This window comes from Amblyraja radiata, chromosome 22, assembly GCF_010909765.2.
Source record: "Amblyraja radiata isolate CabotCenter1 chromosome 22, sAmbRad1.1.pri, whole genome shotgun sequence".
Classification (NCBI taxonomy): domain Eukaryota; kingdom Metazoa; phylum Chordata; class Chondrichthyes; order Rajiformes; family Rajidae; genus Amblyraja; species Amblyraja radiata.
In genome coordinates, this window is record NC_045977.1 from 14,442,254 (window position 1) to 14,466,124 (window position 23,871).

Consider the following 23,871-nt stretch of genomic DNA (forward strand, 5'->3'; position numbering starts at 1 on the left):
AACCAGCGATCTCCTATGCATTAGTTCTATCTCTCACACTAAGGACAATTTATAGAAGCCAATTAAGCAACACACCTGCATGTACGGTGCGGAAACAGGCCCTTCGGCCCACCAAATCCACGCCGACCAGCAATCACCCCATACACTAACAACATCCTGCACACGAGGGACAATTTTACCAAAGCCAATTCACCTAGAAAGCTGTACATCTTTGGAGTGTGGGAGGAAACTGGAGCACCCGGAGAAAATCCACGAACCACGCAGTCATAGGGAGAATGTACAAACTCCGTACAGACGGCATCTGTAGTTAGGATTGAACTAGGTCCCTGCCGCTGTATGGTCCCAATTCCAGCACTACAGTAGAGTTTCATACAGCAAGTTTAGAAATGAACCAGTCACATTAATCTTACTGCAGACAAACAGCCTGACTTATCCTTTCAAACAGTCAGTCAAACAATTATAGTCATATGTCTTAAGTTCTCACCTCCTCCATCAGTGGCTGTTTCTCAGCTAACGGACTGAAGGGGAAAAATAGTAACAAAGCCGGGCCTTTCTTCAGCTCATTGTTTAGGAGCAGACTCTTGCTTCCGTGCGGTCGCAACCAATGTATAAAGGTCTCCCTGTTCTCATAAGCCCAACTGTAGACATTCACTGCAGTGAAGTTTATGACTTCATGTGGAAAGACCTGAATTGACAAAAACAGGCACATTTTAGTATGATATGGGTTCTGTTTAACAAAGGTACAAAAACCCAAATAAGTGAAATGAAGTCTAAATCATTTTGTCTTGTACTCTTATTTTCTTTTAGGTCTGCCATAATCACAATCAGATCCTTACCTGTTCTCATGTTGCCACTTGCTCAACACAGGATTTTACATAAGACCATCAAGAACAACCAACCATCTATCATTGTAATAAAAAGTAACTGCAGATGCCGGTTAATACCAAATTGCTGGAGTAACTCAGTGGGTCCGAATAGGTGACGTTTTGGGTCAGGATCCTTCTTATAAGGACAACTCTCATCTTGTTACCTTCCGGTTTGCGTTTTATTTAACATTTGCGTAAAGACGGTACATAATATCGCTACGATTTTTCGCCACCTTACTCACCATTCTCCTGTGCTGCAAGTGCAACATTCTCCAGGATTTTGCGTCCTTTTCTCTAACTATTCTTAAACCTATCTTCAATTACTAACACTGATTTTCGGTATAAGCCTGCGTGTATAAGTTAAGTAATCTTGGTACAATTGAGTCCTGAAATCGTTTATAAAATTCATTACTAAAACCATCTGGTCCTGGGGTCTTCCCATTTTTCAGTGAGTTTATTATTTGTTTTATTTCTTCACTAGTAATCCGTGCTCCTAATTCCTCTTGTTCTAAACTATCCAATTTAGGGAGATTGCAATTATCTAAAAAATTTGTAATTTTACTAACATCTGTATTTATTTTAGTTGTATATAAATTATGATAAAATTGGGCAAACCTCTTATTAATATCCTTTGGTAGTGTTAGAGGCTCACCCTTATCCAATTTAATTTTAGTGATAGTATTTTCCTTTTCTTGTTGCTTCAGTTGCCTCGCAAGTAATTTATGTGGCTTATCCCCAAATTCGAAGTGTGCCTGTTTTGTAATTTGGAATAGTCTTATTACTCTTGCCGATAATATTCTATTGAGTTTATATTTCAATAAGGTTATCTTATTATGTTTATCTATGGTTGGGTCAGTTGCATTGTCCAATTCTAGTAATTTTATTTCCTGTTCTATCCACTGAAGTTCTCTTTTATTTTCTTTATTTTGAAAACTTTGATAAGAGATTATAGCACCGCGAATGTATGCCTTAAAGGTTTCCCATAATAGCGATACAGAAATACCCGGCGTCTCATTTATTTCGAAAAAAAATGTTGTTTGTTCTTTTATATACTCATAACCCTGCGGGTTATTTAATATTTGTGCATTGAATCTCCGAAAAGGTTTTATACCCGGCATTCCCTCAATTTTAAGTATAAAAGTCAATGGTGAATGATCGGAAATAATACTATTATGGTATGATGGTTTATTCGTATACGGGATTAATTTTGTATCCAATAAGAAATAGTCAATTCGTGAATAGGTTTTATGAACCGATGAGTAAAATGAATATTCCCTTCCACTTGGGTTTGCTATTCTCCAAACATCAGTTATGTTATTATTTTTTATATAAGTATTTAAAAAGATTTTCCATTGACTTAACACAAAAGCTGTGATCAAGGACAGTGAAATGGCCATAACTTTATTAAAAATGAAGAGAACTGAAATTTTTTTTCAGTTATTATAGATTGAGGCATTCTGAAACAAATATTAAACAATCTTACTTGGATGACCTGAAATTAAAGCATATAATTAGTTAGTTACCCAATTGTAGCTAATTCCAAACTTCAATGACTAGATCTAAACATCTATCCATTTCTTAAGAAAAGATTAACATTTTTAAATAGCCTAAGTGTCCAAAGAACATTCACACAAGAATTCACAATAAAACATGATTTTTAAATCTCATTTTCATTAATTTATAGGCCAAATGGAAAGGATTTAGTGTTCAATTGCTGTAAATTAATGGCCATTTAAATCAGCTTGCAAGTGGGATTCTGTGGAACGCGCTGGTTTGGAACGTTGCCATTGCGGTGAATTTGAAGCCCATATGGCATGAAAAACACAGCGGGATTGAATGGGCCCCCAAGTCAGCTACTCGCAACATAAAAATTTGTATAAAGGGATCTTAAGAAGCCCTTTTTTTTGTTTTTTTGTTTATTTTATTAGAAGTTAATACAGTACAAAACAGTACAGTGGAACCTAATTTTAGGTGCCAACTATGTCATACCGTAATCCATTCTATGTACAACCTCTAGTTTTATGTTTTGAGAAGGAAGTAAGCAAGACAAGAAAAAGAAAACAATAGAAAGGGGAAAAAGAGGAAAAATAGATGGTAGAGAATAGAAAAACGTGAAGTGTGTATATAAAAAAAAGAAAAAGTGGAAAGTAGAAATAGGAGAGAAGGCCCCTTAAAAGAGAAATTTTCAAATCTTTATTCGGAGATGTAAATCTATCCACGGCATGAACTGAAATCAGCAATCTTTACGGTACCGCTGCATCACATGATTCCAAAAAGTCGATGAAAGGAGACCAACTCCTTAAGAATTGGTCATATTTATCTATTAGTCGGTCTTATTTCTTCAAGGCGTGCTATGTCCATCATATTCCTAATCCACATTTTAACAGTTGGTATGGTTGTATTTTTCCAAAATTTAAGTATCAAGCCCTTTTTAATGTAAAAATAAACAACCTACCTTGCCTTGTCCCCTACATGAGATCCGTCCCGTTGTCGGGGTTCGCGGCTTTAGAGGATGATTTTTAATCTACTCTAACAATTAAATAACCCAATTTAGTTTAAAAATACCTGCAGCGAACGAATTTTGCAGCGATTTTTCTTCAGCAATTAAGTAGGCTGAACAACATCGATTTCAACAGCCTAGAGAAAATTGCATTTTAAAACCCGCCCCCCTATCAAAGGCACCAAAGTCGCGCACAAAGGCAGCGGCAGAACTGCAGCGCCGCTGAAGGTAAGTTTTGCAACATACCTAGTATCTCTAAACTAAAATAATGAACTCAGTAATTGCAGGCCAATCTCCACTTCAAGGGATTTTGGTTGATGGGAATTAAATGCCAAGAATGCCAGAAACTTTAACAGAAGCAACAATAACGCTTATACCAAAAAAAGATAAAGATTTAGATGAACCGGGTTCTTACAGAGCTATATCACTTCTAAATACGGATCAGAAAATTTTAACAAAGGTTCTAGCTAGAAGACTGAATAATTATATTAACAAATTGGTAAACACGGATCAAACGGGATTTATACCCAAAAGACAATCATTTAATAATTTGAGAAGGCTTTTCAATATAATGTACTCTCACAATGAGGACATTGAAGATATTTCAGTTGTTACGCTGGATGCAGAGAAGGCATTTGATCAGGTAGAATGGCAGTATTTATATAAGGTACTCCAAAAATTTAACACAGGAGAGAGTTTTATTAGACGGGTTTTTAAACTACTTTACGATAAACCTACGGCAAGAATATTAACTAATAATATGTTATCTCCAAAATTGTATTTATCAAGGGGTAATAGGCAGGGTTGTGCCTTATCACCATTGCTATTTGCCCTTATGATAGAACCGCTGGCTGAAATGATTAGAAATCATCCGAATATTCATGGATATAACACTAAGGACTCAAAGAATAAAATTTCATTATATGCTGATGATATTCTTTTATATATTACTAATACACAAACGAGTATACCCACCTTATTAACACTAATTGAGGAATTCGGCTCTTTTTCAGGATATGGAATAAATTGGAATAAAAGCGAAATTATGTCTCTAAAACCACAGGATGCGAGTTACTAAAATTCCCTTTCAAAATTGCAACCGGAAAATTCAAGTATCTGGGTATTCAAATTACGAGAAGACACAAATCATTATATATTCCAAAATATTTTTTTTAAAAACTAGATTCTACTATCACTAATTTTATATGGGATTACAGAGCACACAGAATTCAACGAAAGCATTTGTGTAAACCTAAAGAAGTTGGGGGCTTATCATTACCTAACTTTACGTATTACTACTGGGCAGTGCATATTAAGAACATAATGTACTGGTTGGATAGTTCCACTCACCAGTCGGAGTGGATAAGAATGGAGAAAGAGGAGTGTTTCCCGTATGATATAGGAACGATCTTGTTCTCACCGATAAAATTGAATAGTATAATATATAAGAAGAACCCAATTATTCACAATACAATAAGAATTTGGAAACAAATAAAATTATCCTTGAAATTAAATAATCTATCAGTACTAACCCCACTATTGAACAACCCTGCATTCAAACCATCTCTTATCGACAAAACATATAAACAATGGGATAGACTGGGGATTAAGAAAGTAGGAGATATGTATGAATTGGGCAAATTGTTATCATTTCAACAATTAAAATTAAAATTTAAACTGAAGGATAATCAATATTTCAAATATATACAGATATGTGACTTTATGAAGAAATATACACATAGATTTCAAATTATATTTTTAGACCCTTTAGAGGAAGCAATGAATATTAAGGCTGATTCACAAAAACTAATATCATACTTTTATAATAATATATTAAATAGAGAATCACCCTCAACAGAGGCACTAAGAGAAGATTGGGAACATGAACTAATGAGAAAGATCCCGAAGGATAGATGGGAAAGGTATCTGATGAACACACATAATTGTTCCATTAATGAAAGACATAATTTAATTCAATTTAAATTATTACATAGATTATATTATTCTAAAACGAGGTAGAATAAATTTTACCCAAACGTCTCTCCCAGATGCGATAAATGTTTGTTTCAAAATGCTAATATAACACATTCATTTGTAGGATGTATAAGGTTGAATACATTTTGGAGCGATATATTTGATATATTTACATAGCTTTTCAAGTCAAGAATAGAACCTAATACGGAATGGATTATATTTGGAATAATAGTAGAAGATATCAATTTAAATAAGGACCAAAAAGTTTTTTTAAATTATGGGTTAATAATTGGAAAGAAATTGATCCTTAAATTTTGGAAAAATACAGCTATTCCAACTGTTAAAATGTGGATTAGGAATATGATGGACATAGCACGCCTTGAAGAAATGAGACTCCGACTAATAGATAAATATGACCAATTCTTAAGGAGTTGGTCCCCTTTTATCGACTTTTTTGGAATCATGTGATGCAGCGGTACCGTAAAGATTGCTGATTTCAGGTCAGGTCGTGGATAGATTTACATCTCCGAATAAAGATTTGAAAATTTCTCTTTTAAGGGTCTTTTTCTCCTATTTCTACTTTCCACTTTTTCTTTTCTTATACACACACTTCACGTTTTTCTATTTTCTACTATCTATTTTTGCTCTTTTTCTCTTCAATTTTTTTATTTTTTTCCCCTTCTTCTTGTCTTTCTTATTTCCTTTTCAAAAACATAAAACTAGAGGTTGTACATAGAATGTATAATTACGTCATGACATAGTTGGCACCTAAAATTAGGTCCCACTGTATTGTTTTGTATTGTACTAACTTCTAATAAAATAAACAAAAAAAACACAAATAAATTACTAACACTGATGATGCACTGCTACTCCATCCTTCACAACAGAAAATATTGAAAATTTGTATTTCATTCTAAAAAAATTAGTTTATTTGTCAATGACAAATACCGTGATCATTTAATATACAACATATCAAAAGCAGTTCAGCATGCAGTAATGAGAGGAAGATAGAAATTTGTGCTACATTTAAATTGGAAAATGGCTTATAAGTAAACTTACCAAGGAAGAGTTGAAATGTCTATGCATATAAATTGTTCCAGGATCAGTTACGGATATCTCTTCAGCCACCTGCTTGCTAGTTATCACACCAAAGCGAATTGTTCCTTGATGATCTGAAATCCAAGATGCATTTCCTTTTCAGCAAAATCTCAACATAATCCTACAGCATCACAAGATCAAACACTTCATGAAATAAAGCTTCCACCAACCACAACTCCCCCACATTAAACTGTTCAATTTTGATTTTATGAGGGTCCATTCCAGTTTATTAGTTTAGTTTAGAAATACAGCACGATACACAATACAACAAAAACTCATATGTCAGGCTGTTATTCATTGATTACAGCTCGGCATTTAACACAATCATCCCCTCCAAACTGGTTACCAAACTCGCAGAACTGGGTCTCTGCGCATCCCTCTGCAACTGGATCCTTGACTTCCTCGTCCACAGACCACAGTCTGTTCGTATTGGTGGAAATGTGTCAGCCTCAATAACAATCAGCACGGGAGCACCTCAAGGCTGCGTGCTCAGCCCCCTGCTGTACTCACTCTATACCCATGACTGCGTAGCGAACCACAGTGCGAACTCCATCATCAAGTTCGCTGACGACACCACTATTGTGGGGCGTATCACTGATGGGGATGAGTCAGAGTACAGAAGAGAGATCGAGCAACTGTCCATATGGTGCCAGCGCAATAACCTGGCCCTCAACACCAGCAAAACCAAGGAACTGATTGTGGACTTTGGAAGGAGTAGGAGGGGGACCCACAGCCCCATTTATATCAACGGGTCGATGGTTGAAAGGGTCAAGAGCTTCAAATTCCTGGGCGTGCACATCTCTGAAGATCTTTCCTGGTCCGAGAACACTAATGCAATCATCAAAAAAGCACATCAGCGCCTCTACTTTCTGAGAAGATTACGGAGAGTCGGATTGTCAAGGAAGACTCTCTCTAACTTCTACAGGTGCACAGTCGAGAGCATGCTGACCGGTTGCATCGTGGCTTGGTTCGGCAATTTGAGCGCCCTGGAGAGGAAAAGACTACAAAAAGTAGTAAACACTGCCCAGTCCATCATCGGCTCTGACCTTCCTTCCATCGAGGGGATTTATCGCAGTCGCTGCCTCAAAAAGGCTGGCAGTATCATCAAAGACCCACACCATCCTGGCCACACACTCATCTCCCTGCTACCTTCAGGTAGAAGGTACAGGAGCCTGAAGACTGCAACAACCAGGTTCAGGAATAGTTACTTCCCCTCAGCCATCAGGCTATTAAACCTGGCTCGGACAAAACTCTGATTATTACCAACCACTTTCTGTTATTTGCACTATCAGTTTATTTATTCATGTGTGTATATATTTATATCATGGTATATGGACACATTTATCTGTTTTGTAGTAAATGCCTACTATTTTCTGTGTGCTTAAGCAAAGCAAGAATTTCATTGTCCTATACAGGGACACATGACAATAAACTCACTTGAACTTGAACTTGAAATAGGCCATTTGTCCCACACTATCCTACACACTGGGGACAAATTACAAATTTAAAGCTATAAATTGTAAACATTTACGATTTTTACAGAAGCCAGGAGAGAAGGAATGGGTGACGTTTTGGGTCGAGTCTGAAGAAGGGTGTCCCATTCCTTCTCTCCAGAGATGCTGCCTGTCCCGCTGAGTTACTCCAGCATTTTGTGTCTGCGATCATGGGGAGAATGTACAAACTCCGTAGAGACAGCATCCGTAGTTAGGATCGATCCCAGGTCTCTGCCGCTGTAAGGCAGCAACTCTACCGCTGCGCCACCGTGCCGCCCTATTCTGCTGTTTTTAAAAATAAGCTTGAACTCGAATATTTACAGGGTGCAAATGAAACACTTTCTTCACTTTATCATAAAGATTTTTGTAGAGATCTGTGTTTCATTCACAGGTAATGAAGTCAATAATTTCAAATTTTTAAGTACTTTGTAAAAGAAAAACTTATTACTCATCTGCAAAAAATATCTTACTACAGGTACCATGAAAACAGATTCATCAACTGTTTTAATGCAGACCTTGTGCTATAAAAACATATTAGCTGTTAGAGCTCACACAATTGGTATACCAAGCAATGGATGTTGTAAAGTATTAAAGACCTAACTGCAAATCATGTGTTGATCAACCATTTTAAGACTAGAAATAAACAGTCCCCAAAGACCAAACTAATTCCATGCAAGCACACTGCAATTTCTAATATATTAAAGTAAAATTCAGTGGGAATTCAATAGGAATTCTACTGATAAAAGTCTGATCTCTCACAATCCGTGTGGTTGTTACACACATGGTTTGAATGTTGAGTAGGATCTATTCATTATCAAAGACAGCATTACGGGTTTGTAAAGCAAAGAGAATCTGACTAGAATCAAAATGACATTAGGATACCGTAATAAAATTATGGACAGTGTTATTCTTCGTAAAAAGAAACATTTTCAACACGTCACACATTTAAATCAATACTGAAAAATTCACTAGTTACAAAAGGAATTATATGATTTTTTAACATAGCTTCTAACAGTGTTCATTAATGATTTATATACAATCTTATTAATAAAATGTATTTCTTTTGGGGATACAAATAATCATGAATATTAATTTCACAAGGCAGAAATATTACCAGAGCAGGCACGTGAAAAAAAACACACTTGCTACAGTAAATACCTCCAAGTTGACTTTTCAAATTATGGAAAGTTTTGGAGATTGTTAACACAGGCTTTAAGTCAAAACCTGGTCTATGCTGATTGGTCCATTTAAAAAAAAACAGGAAAAAATAGTGGCTTTAACTTAGTTTCAAAGATGGAAATTTTCCATTACCTCAATATAAAACTATATGTACACAAGGATTTTTTTTCCTTGAAATAATATTTTTTCTTGCTCATGTCCACTCCACTGCCCAATGAACCTGGCTTCATATTCCCAGATTTCTCTTTTCCACATTGCTGCTGGCTGCAAATGCACTTCCTTCTAAGTGGGATGAAAGCAGTTTTGATTTCATTTTCTTACAATGAAACACAAGTTTCTTTCTCACTCTCCTGACCACATGCATTGTCCAAGTTCTGTACATTGAATACAAGAGCTGGGATGTCAAGTTGTAGCTGTACACAACGTTGGTGAGACCGCATCTCGAATAATTCATGCGGCGCTGGTCGCCATACAATAGGATGGATGCAATTAAGTTAGAGGACATGCAGAAAAGATCCACAAAGATGTAGCCTGAACTGGATGGCTTGAGTAACAAGGAGACTGGATCGGCTGGAGCTGTACACCCTGGAGCTAAGGAGTTAACGAAACAGAGGGGTGACCTTAGAAGTTCAGAAAATCATGTCTCCTTTAGATTCTCCAGAAAATCATGAGGAGCATTGAAAAGGTGGATGGTTGGTCTTTTCTCAGGGTAGTGGAGTCTATAACTATGTGGCTTAGGCTGAGATGAGAGCATAAAGATTTAAAGGAGACCTGAAGGCCAGCCTTTTCAGAGTGTGGTATGATCTGGCAGAGGAAGCCGTAGAGGAGTGTACAATTACAACACACGGTCGGTGGGGGCGCTGCAAGCCAGCAGCCCTGTCAGCAGCGTGTTAGTCTTTTCAACTTTTTTTTGTTTTTTTTGTGTGTTTTAATGTATGTTTTTAATGTTTCTTTGTGTGTCTTGTGTGGGGGGTGGTGTGGGGGAAACCGTTTTGGTCGCCTCCTCCACGGAGAGGCGACTTTTTCCAGGTCGCCTCCCCCGTGGCCTAACAATGAGGATCGGCCGGTCTTTTCCGGCGACGTGCCCGGGCGGCGGGCGCTCCGTTTCGCTGGCCCGCGGCAGCCTGAAGTCACGGTCTGCAGAGCTCCAGCTGGCGCGGCGCCCGCAGCCTGGGATCCCTCGTGGGGGACCAGTGAGAAGAAGAAGCTTCCACCGCCGGCCTGCGGCCTACTTCTACCGCGGGCCCGGCGTGGACTTATCTCGTGGACTAGGGGCGGGGTATCTCGCTGGGGACCTCTAGATGGGGGCTTCGACTGCCGGCCCAGTGGTCTGCGGTTTTCTGGCTGCGGCGCGGCGGGGACTTTAAATCTTCGACCGCTGGCCTGCGGCCTACATCAACCTGAAGCCGCCGTCTCCGGTGGGGAAGAGCCGATTCTGGACTTACCTGGACTTTTACCTGTCTGTACATCTGGACGCCTGCAGCGGTGGCTGCGAAGGGTTGAGGTCCCGACCACGGGGGAAAATGGAGGAGGACTGGCCAAATGTTGTGCCTTCCACCACAGTGATGAATGCTGTGGTGGATGTTTGTGTTACATTTTTAGTGTGTTTTTGTGTGTTCTTTATCATTGTACCTCTGCTGGCAAATTCATTTCACTTGCACTTTATGTGCAATGTGACGAATAAAACTGATTGTATTGTTCTTTTGAATTGATAGGTTCATGATTAGAAAAAAGTTTTAGAGACACCAATGCAGCCAAATGAGAGTCGTTCAGATAGGCATGTTGGTCGGCGTAGGCTAGTTGGGCTGAGGGCCTGTTTCCGTGCTGCATATGACGGCGGCTCAATATTTTGAATAGCAACATTAATGACGCCAATGGGCTAAAAATAAAAGAGAAACCAGCATTCTCATCCCATGTAAACACAAGCATTCGCCATCCATATCATGAACTAAATATTAGAAGAACAAGCCCATGCTGACCTGCTAAATAAAGATGCAAAGACTAATGATCATAAACCACAATTATCTCAGATCAGTCATTAAGCCATAAACCAGCAACTGAAATTATACGTTCATATTACTGAGCCAACATTAGGCAGAAGTCAAATAATTAGCTTACTATCAGGACTATCCTCACCTTGTTCACACTGCAGATTATTTGGCGTTATTATTTTGTGTAGGGTAGCACAGTGGTGGAGCAGTAGAGTTACCTTACAGCTGTTAAATTTTGAAGTAGATTTTTCCTCTCAAAATATAAAAGGATGCATATTTAATTCAAGAATAACTCAGCTGTATCAATTCAGAAAATACTTTACTTGGAATATGGCCACATTTGGAGTTGCAATGATAAAACCTCCTTCCTCATTCTCGTGTAAAATTGACTGCACATATGAACACTGCAGTCAACCAAGCCCCATTAACCCACAGGGTGCACTGTTCCAGCTTTCATCAATACATGCAACACTGAACCAATAATTAATTACACACGTCAACATTACAGTTGATAAAAATGTTAGAAAACATTCTACCCTGTTGAAACAAGAGTACCCACGTTTTAAAAGCAATACCAAAGGGAAAAAAATGGAGGCTCACAAGGGTCTGTTAGAGGGAAGCTGCTGAACCTGCCTACATAAATGATTTGGATGAGAACATACAGGGCAAGATTAGAGTTTTTTGCTGATGATACAAAAATGGGTGGTTATGCAGATAGTGAAGATGGTTGTGAAAGATTGCAGCAGGATCTTAATCGATTGGCCAGGGATGGGCTGAGGGATGGTTGACGGAATTCAATACAGAAAAATGTGAGGTGTTGCATTTTGGATGCCTAACTGGGGCAGGTGCAAGGGGAGTGTGTTGAGTAGTGGGATCTAGGAATACAGGTGCATGGTTCCTTGATGGTCGAGTCGCAGGTAGATAAGGTGGTCAAAAAGGATTTTGGCACATTGGCCATCATCAGTCAGAGTATTGAGTATAGGAGTTGGGAGGTCATGTTGCAGTTGTATAAGACATCGGTGAGACCACATTTAGAATATTGTGTTCAGTTCTGGGCACCATGTTGTAGGAAAGATATTGTCAAGCTTGAAAAGGTCAGAGACGATTTACAAATATGTTGCCAGGACTAGAGGGTCTGAGCTATAGGGAGAGGTTGAGTAGGCTGGGTCTCTATTCCTCGGAGTCCAGGAGCATGAGGGGGGGATCTTATAGAGGTGTACAAAATAACAAGAGGAAAGGATTGGGTAGATGCACAAAATCTCTTGCCCAGAGTAGGGGACATAGGTTCAAGATGAAGAGGAAAAGATTTAATAGGATTCTGAGGGGTAACATTTTCACACAAAGGGTAGTCGGTGCATGGAACAAGCTGCCAGAGGAGGTGGTTGAGGCTGGGAATATCCCAACATTTAAGAAGCAGTTAGACAGGTACATGAATAGAACAAGTTTGGAGGGACATGGACCAAATGCAGGCAGGTGGGACTAGTGTAGCTGGAACATGTTGGCCGGTGTGGGCAAGTTGGGCCGAGGGGCCTGTTTCCACACTGTATCACTCTATGACCAGAGACTGGGAGGATGCAGCGGGCGACGACAACGGATTGGACGAGCGGGGAGGAAGGTCAGTAGGAGAGCAGAGGGAACCGTGGTCTGGACTACCCACCAGGCTCCTCTAGGCAACAAACGTGGACGGTCGAGGAAAGGGACTTGGGTTCACTGGTCAATCCGCCCATCCAAGGAAGGCGATGGCTGCACTTTGCAAGTGGAGCCAAAGCCTTGTGACTCTTGCATGCAGGCTCAGTTTACTATTTCTGTACACTTTGCTAATCAGGATGTGTTGAGGTAAGGCAATACTCCACTGGACTGTTTGTAAGAAAATAATTTCACCGTGCATTTGCACATGTGACAATAAAGCACCAATTAACCATTAACTATTGAAAGACAGCTATCAAAATACTCTTCAAAGTTATACCCTCAAAACATTTGCAAATTCTATGATTTAAAAAAAAAAACTTATGACACTTGAGCTTCTACCCAATGCCATGGTGTGTGTGCACATGTGTCCCAATTTATTTTTTGGTTCATACAAAATGCTTGAAAATAAATAAAGCGACAAGTTCCGAGGTGTAAATACCACCAGCAATCGTCCTGGACCAGCTATATCGAAGCATTAGCCAAGAAGGCACACTAACGCTTCTACTTCCTTAGAAGGCTTATGAAGTTCGGCATGTTCCCAACAATTCTCACCAACTTCTACAGATGCACCGTAGAAAACATTTTATCGGGATGCAACGCAACTGAGTTTAAGAACAGCTCCATCAAAGATTGCAAAAAATCGCAGAGAATTGTGGACGAAGCCCACACCATCATGCAAACCTCCCTTTAATCAGACTTTATCTTTTAAATGTTATTCCCTTTATTCTGTATCTGTACACTGTGGAGAACTTGACTGTAATCAAGTGTAGTCTTTCCGCTGACTGCATGGCACACAACACGTCACAATAAAGTAAACTAAGCTACACCTACTCAAAATTATACACGTCCACCTCAGTTTATGAATGCCTGACCTGTACTACCAGCACACAAGTATTTGCATGCCCAGGGGGATGGGTTTGCTGGCTACTATGGGGCTGAAGGCATCTTCTGATGTGTGCAAACTCTATTCTTGGTCACATTTCTAATATGCAAACTGTTTGGATTACGAACAATTCACAGAAACGTCACACTAAAGCAAACATTATCCTGCTGTAACCTGGGGAGGTCCTGCAATCAAATTACATTTCTCCAGAATTGCTGCTAGCCAGGCAAAAACCCACATTTCTACAAAATGGTGGGAAAAGTGGTCATACTTTTATAACTTTCAAAGCTGAAAACAACTTTTAGTTGGACATGCACAACAAATCCATTAAAATTATGTGGACAGCTACTTAAAAGAAAAAGGTCAAGGAGGCAAAGGACAGGCTATGGTCCCCTATACTTTAACGTTTTATGTGGTGTTACCAAAACTTAAAATCCAATAATCTGAGATTGAGCAAAGTTCATGTCACAAAGATTATATAACTTTTTTTTTAAAGTCAAAATTGAGAAGTTTTACCTCTTTTTAGTGCATGTAATGCAGAGATATAGAGCGTCAGGTAACCAGGTGGCTGTGGCGAGCTGTTGAACTCAAAATATCCAAGAACCCCTGGCTGTATTAGAGAAGGGAAAATGGAGACAACTTAAAACCATGAGAAGGCCCATCAGTATCTTCTATCACATTCACAAAACTTGCAGCTTCGTGAAAATTTCAAGTTACTTATATTTAACAAAAGATGATTCTGATGCAAACACATTCTTCCAGGATATATCAGAAGGCACACTATATCTATATATTAAAGTGTTAATACTTGACACACGAGATTCATTGGACTATCCCCACAATACAATCTCATATGAAACTAGTATAAACACAAAAAAACAAAAAATGCTAGGAACTCCTGCGTTTTGTTTAGATATCATCCATTACAGGGCACGGTTTGGGCTGGGAGTTGGACAATTGTAATTTAAGGATTTTGAACGCCCTCTGGTGTTGTGGGCACCAAGACCATGCAGTGCCCTTGTGAGTCAGTTGTCACAGGGGAGCTGATATTTCGCTGAGGTTGGGAATAAATTTCCCCAAGTAGTTAACCATCCCCAGGAATCTCTGCAAACTTGTCACGTCAGTGGGGGCTGGCATATCGTTGATGGCAATGGTCTTGGAGGGGTCAGGTCTGAGGTCGTCACTGGTGAATACATGTCCGACATACTGGACCTCCTTGACACGGAATCTGTACTTCAGAGAGTTGAGTTTGAGGTGAATGTTTTTTGCACAGCCAGTATTTTTTCTAAATTGGCATCATGTTCAGTCGTGTCGCTTCCAACAACGAGAATGTCATTAACAATGATGGCGCAAGGATACCCCGCAAACAATTGTTCCATTGGACGCTGGAATTGATGAGCCCAGCAGAGTTGATGCCAAAGGGCATCCGCAGGAACTTGTAACGGCCAAAGGGGGTGCCCTTCCCACTTCTGACACCATGTTGAGTAAGTCACACATACTCACGGATCTGGCACAACAGTATTTATTGAGTAACACATACAACACTCAGCAGCACATCAATTCTACCGTGCTGCATCACCAACTAACAGCACATGTCGGGTTGCGATAATACGAATGGTGTGGTAGTAGGCGATGCTTATATTAATAAAGCACTACATTGGTTAGTAAGTAATGTAACCAATCTGCAGAATCCTTCCATTGGAAAGTGCAACAATACAAATCCATAAATTAATTGTTCTTTTCAAGTAGGTCCTTGCCATCTCAGAATATTCATTCATCAAAGCTTTCTTTTGACATCTTCTCGGGAGAACTATAGATGTACTGAATGGTTGTGTTTTGGTGGTTTTGTTGAAATATTCATACAATATTTGCCAAAGCAGCTGAACTTACTGCCCATGCTGAATCATCTCTTTCATTCGTAAGCTCATAAATGATAGCAGAAGAATTTGGCCATTCAACCATGGCTGATCTATCTCTCCCTTCCAACCTCATTCTCCTGCCTGTCACCCGAACTAATCAAGAATCTGCCTTAAAAATATCCATTGACAGCCTCCACAGCCTTACGTGTCAAAGAATTCCAGACATCTCCTTCTTAAAGGAACGTCCTTTAATTCTATGACCTCTAGTCCTACACTCTCCTGCTAGTGGAGACATCTTCTCCGCATCCACTCTATCCAAGCTGAGTTTCATTACAAACTTAAATCAGTCTGAAGAAGATTCCCAACCCGAAACGTCACCTCTACATGTTCTCCGTAAATACCGCCTGATCTGCTGAGTTACTTCAGCACTTTATATATTTTTTTGTAAATCAGCATCTGCAGCTCCTCATTTCTATCATGAACACCAGAACGTGCAGTGTTAAATCAAATATCAGTGCTGCTTGAATAATAGCCATAGTAACGGACTCGTCTTTAAAAGGAATAATTAAAATTCTTTAAAATTCAAATTCAAACTACAAAATCAATGAATTTTCTGATGTGTAAACTCTTAAATCAGTTTTCCATAACTACGCCCAATCTATATCAAATGGGGAAAAAATAGGTTAACAGATAATTAAAAGGGCAACATAAATACATCAATTAAAAAAAATCAGAGTAATAAGAGTAGCTATTAGGGAAATTCACAATATTATGTGCGGTGAAACCCGGGGTTTTCATACATTTTGTCAAATTTCTCCAGAATAAATCAGATCAGTAACAACATGACCAAAGGATGCCATGCAGAAAAATCCCAAACTACTACTGTATTTTAGTTTGTAATGCATGAGGCACTAGTGGACATCCCATCCATATTGTATTTCAGTAATTAATTTATTCAGAAATTAGGCGCTCCATTGGAACATTATAAGTTCATGAACAAACTTCAAAAGAAATGTCAAAGTTGTTTTAACCTGGTACTGGATTAATGTTTTGAGACTTGACACACACGAAATGCTGGAGTAATTCAGTGGGACAGGCAGCATCTCTGGATTGAAGGAATGGGTGGCGTTTCAGCTCGAGATCTTTCTTCAGGCCCGAACTGCGTCGACCTGCAATGTCATCCATTTCTTCTATCCAGAGTTGCTGCCTGACCATCTGCGTTACTCCAGCATTTTGTGTCTATCTTCGGTGTAAACCAGCATCTGCAGTTCCTTCCAACACATTTTGAGACTTGACCTCCCTCTTGTGGTAAATTGGGAAATTGTCACGATGAAGTGCACTATCATAGCAGTCTCAGATGCATATGAAAGAGCAATGCTGAACCATGTTACAATTTTATATATTAACAATTAAAATATATTCAGATATATGCCAGAAGAACTCGCCACGAGAAATTAGTAGAAACAGAAGGAAAATAAATGAAGCCCATTGTTTTATGTAACTTTATGGATCTGTTCTTAAACTCCATCATAATGGCAGAATAAGCAGAGGAACACAGGCACTAAGTAAACCAATGCTCAAACCTTGCATCACCGCTAGATGAATTCATACTTGCAAGAAGCTGAGGGGAAGTCACTGCAAATTACTAAAGGTCATGGTGAGTAATTGAGGAAAGTACTGACAATTTATATCTGCAAAATCATACACTGCTCTACAGAGATTCCCACAAACTAAAGTAGTTCGAGTAACCTGGTTATTTAACAAAAGGGGAAAGAGAGCAAATAAATATCACAGGCCAGTTGGTCTGATATCTAGAAACAAGGAACTGCAGATGCTGGTTTACACAAAAGGACACAACGTGCTGGAGTGACTCGGCGGCTCAGGCAGCATCTCCGGATAGGTGATATTTCGGGTTGTGACCCTTCTTCAGACTGTATGAAGAGTCTGAACAAGGCTCCTGACCCGAAACACCACCTACCAATGTTCTCCAGAGATTCTGCCTAACCTGCTGAGCTATTCCAGCATTGAGTGTCCTGGTCTGATATCCGTGTAGGGTAGAAGCCAGAATCCATTTTTAAGAAAGAGGTAATAGGGCACTTAGAAAGTTTAAGATCGAGCATGGATTTATTAAATTAAAATCATGTTAGAATACTTTGAAATTGATTAGACAAACAAACTTGAGTTTCCAAAAGACTCTGGATATAGTTTTTCACGCAGGAATTTTCCACACAAAATTAGAGAGCATACTGCCTTAGTTTGTAGGAACCTCTGAAGAGCAGTGTATAATTTTGCAGATATAAAATGTCAGTATTTTCCTCAATTATCTTTAGCAACTTGCAATGCTTCCCCTCAGGTGCTTGCAAGTATGGATCCATGTAGGACCAACGCAAGGTTTGAGCTCTGGTTTACTTAATGCCTGGGTTCCTCTCTACTATTGCAGACAAAGGAACTTCAGCAGATAGCGCATTGCTTAATGAATGGAAAACAGAATAGGAATAAATGGGTTCCTTTCTGGATTCAGAGGGTGTGCCTACTGGTGTGCTGCAAGGATCAGTGCAAGAGCAGCCATCTATATTAATTATTTGAATGAGGGGATTAAGTTTGCTGAGGACACAAAACTACTTGACTGTGTTGGTTGCTATGATGATACAGGGAGGCACGAGGGGCTAGTAGAACGGCCCAATGTTCTAGCATGGTCATGGTGGAATAGAATGGAATGTGGAAAGATGTCCGGTTATCCATTGTGGTAGGGAAGTAGAAAAACAGAATAGATTTTAAACGGTGAGAAATTAAAAGGCATTGCTGTTCAAAGAGGACCGGATGTCCACAAATCATATAGGCAATATGATATATTGCACATTGACTTTTATTGCAAGTGGAATCAGGAATAAAAACATCTTACACCAACTATATAAAGCTATAGTAACACCACATCTGGAACAGGGTACAGGTCTGGTTCCCCTACTTTTGACGGCAGTAGTGAAAGCATTTGTGCTTTGAGGAGAAGTTAAACAGACTAGGTTTTGAAGAATGAGACTTTGATTTTATTGTAACGTTCATAATCCTAACATGAGATGCTGGGGTGTTTTTTTCTGCTGACTGGAGTATCCAAAACCAGGGATCCAGGGATGACAGACTCAAAATGAGTAGGCATTCAAGATTGAAATGAGAGGACATTTCCTCACCCAATGTGAATCTTAGGCAGCTCTCAACCACAGAGCCGTAGAAGGACATATACTCAAACTGAAATCAGTAATTTTGGGGTATTAAAGGTAGATAGGGCTAGCACTGTGGCACTGGGGTATAGTAATGAGCTGCAATCCTAATGAACGACAGAGTGCACAAGAAGGGCTAAATGGCCCACTCTTTATGTTCTAGTGCTTATAGAATGGGTATTCATGGCACCTTGCCAAGTAAAAATTAGCAAATAGTGGTGTTTTCCTATTTGAAAACAACTACACTTCAAAAAATACTGTGGTTTTAAGACAAAAGGAATGAAAAGCATTATAAAAAGTAATTATTTAAAGACAAAACACAAGCAGCAAATTTTGAACATAAATTACACAGGTGAATCATTCTCAAGTGTAAAATACCCACCTTGGAAACACACATTTATTCATTTCATAGCAAAATCTTTTGATTGCAAGATAAAATTGTACAAGTACAAAAGAATAACCTTCCTCGCTAATATATTGGTACTGAAAGGTAAATATTCAACAAAAACGGCTCTTTTACTTAGATTACTAACAAAACACTCAACACACATTTGATTTATGTAGGAAGGAATTGCAGATGCTGGTTTAAACCGAAGATAGACACAAAATGCTGGAGTAACTCAGCGGGTCAGGTAGCATCTCTGAAGAGAAGGAATGGGTGACCTTTCTGATCGAGACCCTTCTTCAGACATCTGATTTAACATGATTAACATTCCTTCAGGTCCACAGTGGATTGTTAGTTTAAGGAATCCACAGAATCAAGAACAAGTATATTTAGCATGTATTCAGAAACTACTGATGGCTTAGTACAGAATCACAATTCCTCATAACAGGTATAAAGATATATAATTACCTCATAGTGCGAAAGAAAGTCCAGCAAAACTGAATGCGTAGATACATATTGAAGTGGAGTCATTACTCGTTGAATGAACTTATGAATATAAGCAGCTGTAAGAGGTCCCCTATACTCAATAGGGCCAAATCTGGAGAAAAGAATAGAAGTGGATTTCCATCAACTGTGACATGCAATATTGTAATATTTACATCATATTGCAGCACCACCAGGAAATATTAGTTTCCATTAATGCAATTACAGATGAGGGCCTCATTGACATTAGCCTATCCCCAATTGCCCTTGAGGTGGTGAGCCTCTGCATTCATTCAATAGTTCAATCTACAGTTAGTTCCCCTATATGTTTCTTTTCCTTATTTGTTTCTTACAAGTTTCCTTATATGAGTCGTCCATCTGTTAAATTGGAGTTTGTGGCATTTTGTCACCAAATATTTGTCAACAGGAAAATAGTTTTTTTAAAAGGCCAAATTCTATTCACTACTCCACATGTTGTTTTACCAGAGTCCTGTGGTATTGCAACAAGATGTCCCTACTTCTGTACTCCATTCCCAAAGCAACAAAGCAAATATAAAAATTGTATCAAATATATAAACATTTTATAATAATTTATTATTCATGCCAATGCATGCAGTTTTACGATTGAATATAAATAGAATCATAGAACTACCATTGCCAGTCTACAATGAGTTATAATTGCAATCCAAGAATTCAAGTTGTGATATCAAAGAGGGAATTGTCTGGAAACTATTTTACTAAATATCAAGTGGGAGTGCAAATAATTATGACAGTTTGACATAAGACTACTGGAATTTCTTAACACATGCACTTCCAACTTTTACTGGATAATCTGTCAAGTAAATTATTCTTTTTTTTTTTATTATTCCAGTGCTGGCAATGGCATAAAGAGATATTGTTCAACCCTCATTGCCCTGGTAGTCTGAAGACAATGCATTGGTGGATCTAATCATGCATTGGTCACAGCAACTAAGGACAGCATATTTCCTTCCTGAAGGACAGTGAACCCGATGGAATGTGTCAATGTGTAAACTGTTCCCAGCGCCAGAACACAGTCCATCAAAACCCACCACTTTCCTGCCTCCGTTCTCCCCCATTTTAGAAGACTGATATACTGCATATTCATACAGTCATTGTCTTCTCTTTAAGGTGAATGGATTTCCACTTTCAGACAAAACAAAAACTGAACAAGTAAAAATGTAGACACAAAGGAACTGCAGCAGCTGCTTTGCAAAAAAAGTGCTGAAGTAACTCAACGGGGCAGGCAGCATCGCTGGAGAACAGGAGAAGTGATGTCTCAGGTCGGGACCCTTCTTTAGACTAAAAAAAATATGATTTATGCATTCATTATTTATTCATTCTTCCTCAAGTTAATCCCTTTGGTTGCAGGTCTTTATTAATGGCTGTTTGACATTCTTTTGATGATTGTCAGTTTTTCTTTTGGTGTGGGCTTCTCATCATTTGGTTATTTGTGCACGTGGATTGACTGGTTCTTACCTCCTCTGGTATAAATGAATCACAGGATAATAAAAGAGATTCATCTGCTTCCTGCACTTCCCTTGGTGCCACCAGCAGTTCACCGCTAGGAACAGCACCTGGAACAGAGAGCGAGATCAGTCCTATTCCAAGCTCAGAATCCTCGTACATCATCAGCTGGAGGGCTCTTGTCATTCTATATTTCTCTACATCAGTGTTAATGCAAATGCACAAGTTATTTTTTCAACCCACCACACAGTGGCAAGAAAAAAAAAGTCTATAGACTTGTACATTCCAACTGTGATCTGCATAGAAGACTGAAATATTTAATACACATTATCAAGTAGGTAAGCATGCGAAGCTAGGAGACAAGAGAGTCAGTACTATAGACATAGAAGGGAATATAGTTAGCTCTCATTATAATGGACCGAGGAGGGGGGAGGGTGGTATCTGTTATTGGTGACTGTCCACTATTTCCAAGTAAGGTATTATCATTGTATAAATAGTAGAAGCAGACGCCTGGAACTGACGGTTAATACACACAAGGACACAAAGTGCTTGAGTAACTCAGCAGGTCAGGCAGCATCTCTTGGGAACTTAGATAAGTGGCATTTCAGGTCAGGACCCTTCTTCAGTTGCTCGGTCCATAACTGGGCCTGGAATCCAGGTGAGTTGATGGCTCCGGTCTGCTGGCAGCCAGGGGAGAGGTGTAGTCTGTGAATGGTCGGATTGTAGGCGAGGGTAGATGGTTGCAGCAGCATGCACGGCCTGTAAGTGGCAGGGGAGGCAGTGTGAACTGGGGGTGGCTTTAGTAGGTCCGTCCGCTATATCCAAAATCCGTTATAAAGAGGTCCATTAAAACAAGGGCTTGCTGTATTCAAGCAGAAGACACAAGTGCTGGAGTAACTCAGCGGGTCAGGCAGCATTTCAGGAGAACATGTATAGGTGATGTTTCTGGTCAGGACTCTTCTTCAGACTGGAAAATAAAGCTGGAAGAGAAGAGCAACAGGACAAGGCCTGGCAGGTTTATTGACAGGCTGATGATTGGACAAAGGCCAGAGATGAAGACAGAAGGTGTAAGAAAATAGGAATTGAAGATATGCGAATTGTGCGTCCAGTGTGGGGCACGGGAGGATGGGGGAAGAGGAGGATTACTTAGTTAACGAGAATTGGAGAATTAAATGTATTTAGGTTTGAGATTGTTCTCCCTGTGACTGCGTGGGGTTTCCCAGAGTGCTCCCACACTCCAAAAAAGGATAGGTTTGTAGGTTAATTAGCCATTTAGATTTTAAAGTGTATCTCAAGGAAAGAGAGAGGTGAAGAGTTTATGACCTTCACAGATAAAAGGGAAGGTGGCCAACAGTGAAATAATTATAAAGAAAGGATGAGCAAGCATCCAGCTTTGGAAATGAAGATACCTGTTTCAATGTGCTTATTATACTGGTAACGTACAGATATCACAGACAAGAGAGTGTCCCTAAAGAAAAGATGTGCGAGAAAACAGCACCGATGGTACACAATACAACAGAGAATTTGCTATAGGGTGTTTTTCCAATAGCTTGTGAACTTAGATTTTGTTAATCAATAAATGTCATCTTAAATCAGAAGAATTATCAGAAATAATGAACATGAAACCACCAGAGCTTACTACTTTAGCTTCCACCTTTAATGGTGACACCATATTTTACATCAATGTTGTTGACTCTTACCCATCTATGGAAATGTCCCAGCAAACCATCACTTTAACCAAACTATTACAATAATAACCACACTAGGGCGGCAAGGTGGCACCTTACAACTCCATAGACCCGGGTTCGATCCCGACTTTGGGTGATATCTGTAAAGAGTTTGTAAGCTCTCCCCGTGACTGCATGCTCCCGGTGACTGCATGGGGTTTCCCCGAGTGCTCCGGTTTCCTCCCATGCTCCAAAAAAGTGCAGGCTTGCAGGTTAATTGGCTTGTGTAAAAACTGTAAATTGTCCCTGGTGTGCAGGATAATGGGCTAAATGGCCCTTTTATATGCTGTATCTCTAGCAATGTTACAACATTTTGAGATTTTAAAAATCGTCTGCAATTTATGCCATCAGATAAAGCATTAAAAAATTTAATTTGACACCTAATTCACTTTCATATCTCAAGTATTAAAAAAGTTATGGCCATTTTCATACTCGGAAATTAGCATCTTGTTCCCTATTGATTTTCCATTGACTTAACACAAAAGCTGTGAAATGGCCATAACTTTATTAAAAATGAAGAGAGCTGAAAGAAATTTTCAGTTATTATAGATTGAAGCATTCTGAAACAAATATTAAACAATCTTACTTGGATGACCTGAAATTAAAGCATATAATTAGTTAGTTACCCAATTGTAGCTAATTCCAAACTTCAATTACTAGATCTAAACATCTATCCATTTCTTAAGAAAAGATTAACATTTTTAAATAGCCTGTGTCCAAAGAACATTCACACAAGAATTCACAATAAAACATGATTTTTAAATCTAATTTTCATTAATTTATAGGCCAAATGGAAAGAATTTAGTGTTCAATTGCTGTAAATTAATGGCCATTTAAATCAGCTTGCAAGTGGGATTCTGTGGAACGCGCTGGTTTGGAACGTTGCCATTGTGGTGAATTTGAAGCCCATATGGCATGAAAAACACAGCGGGATTGAATGGGCCCCCAAGTCAGCTACTCGCAACATGAAAGTTTGTATAAAGGGATCTTAAGAAGCCCTTTTTTGTTTTGTTTTGTTTATTTTATTAGAAGTTAATACAGTAC

At 39.0% G+C, this 23,871-nt stretch overlaps 1 protein-coding gene across 1 annotated transcript in view; it reads right to left on the bottom strand.

Moving 5' to 3' along the window:
• The window catches only part of txndc11 (thioredoxin domain containing 11), a 67,418-nt gene that overhangs the window by 17,790 nt on the left and 25,757 nt on the right, over window positions 1-23,871 (bottom strand). Inside the window, exons 3-7 of the mRNA XM_033040444.1 lie at window positions 21,113-21,210; window positions 19,601-19,730; window positions 14,190-14,283; window positions 6,400-6,512; window positions 485-685 (exon numbers count right to left, since the gene is read on the bottom strand). Of these exons, the coding sequence (XP_032896335.1) occupies window positions 485-685; window positions 6,400-6,512; window positions 14,190-14,283; window positions 19,601-19,730; window positions 21,113-21,210 (636 nt within the window). The remainder of the gene's footprint in view (window positions 1-484; window positions 686-6,399; window positions 6,513-14,189; window positions 14,284-19,600; window positions 19,731-21,112; window positions 21,211-23,871) is intronic.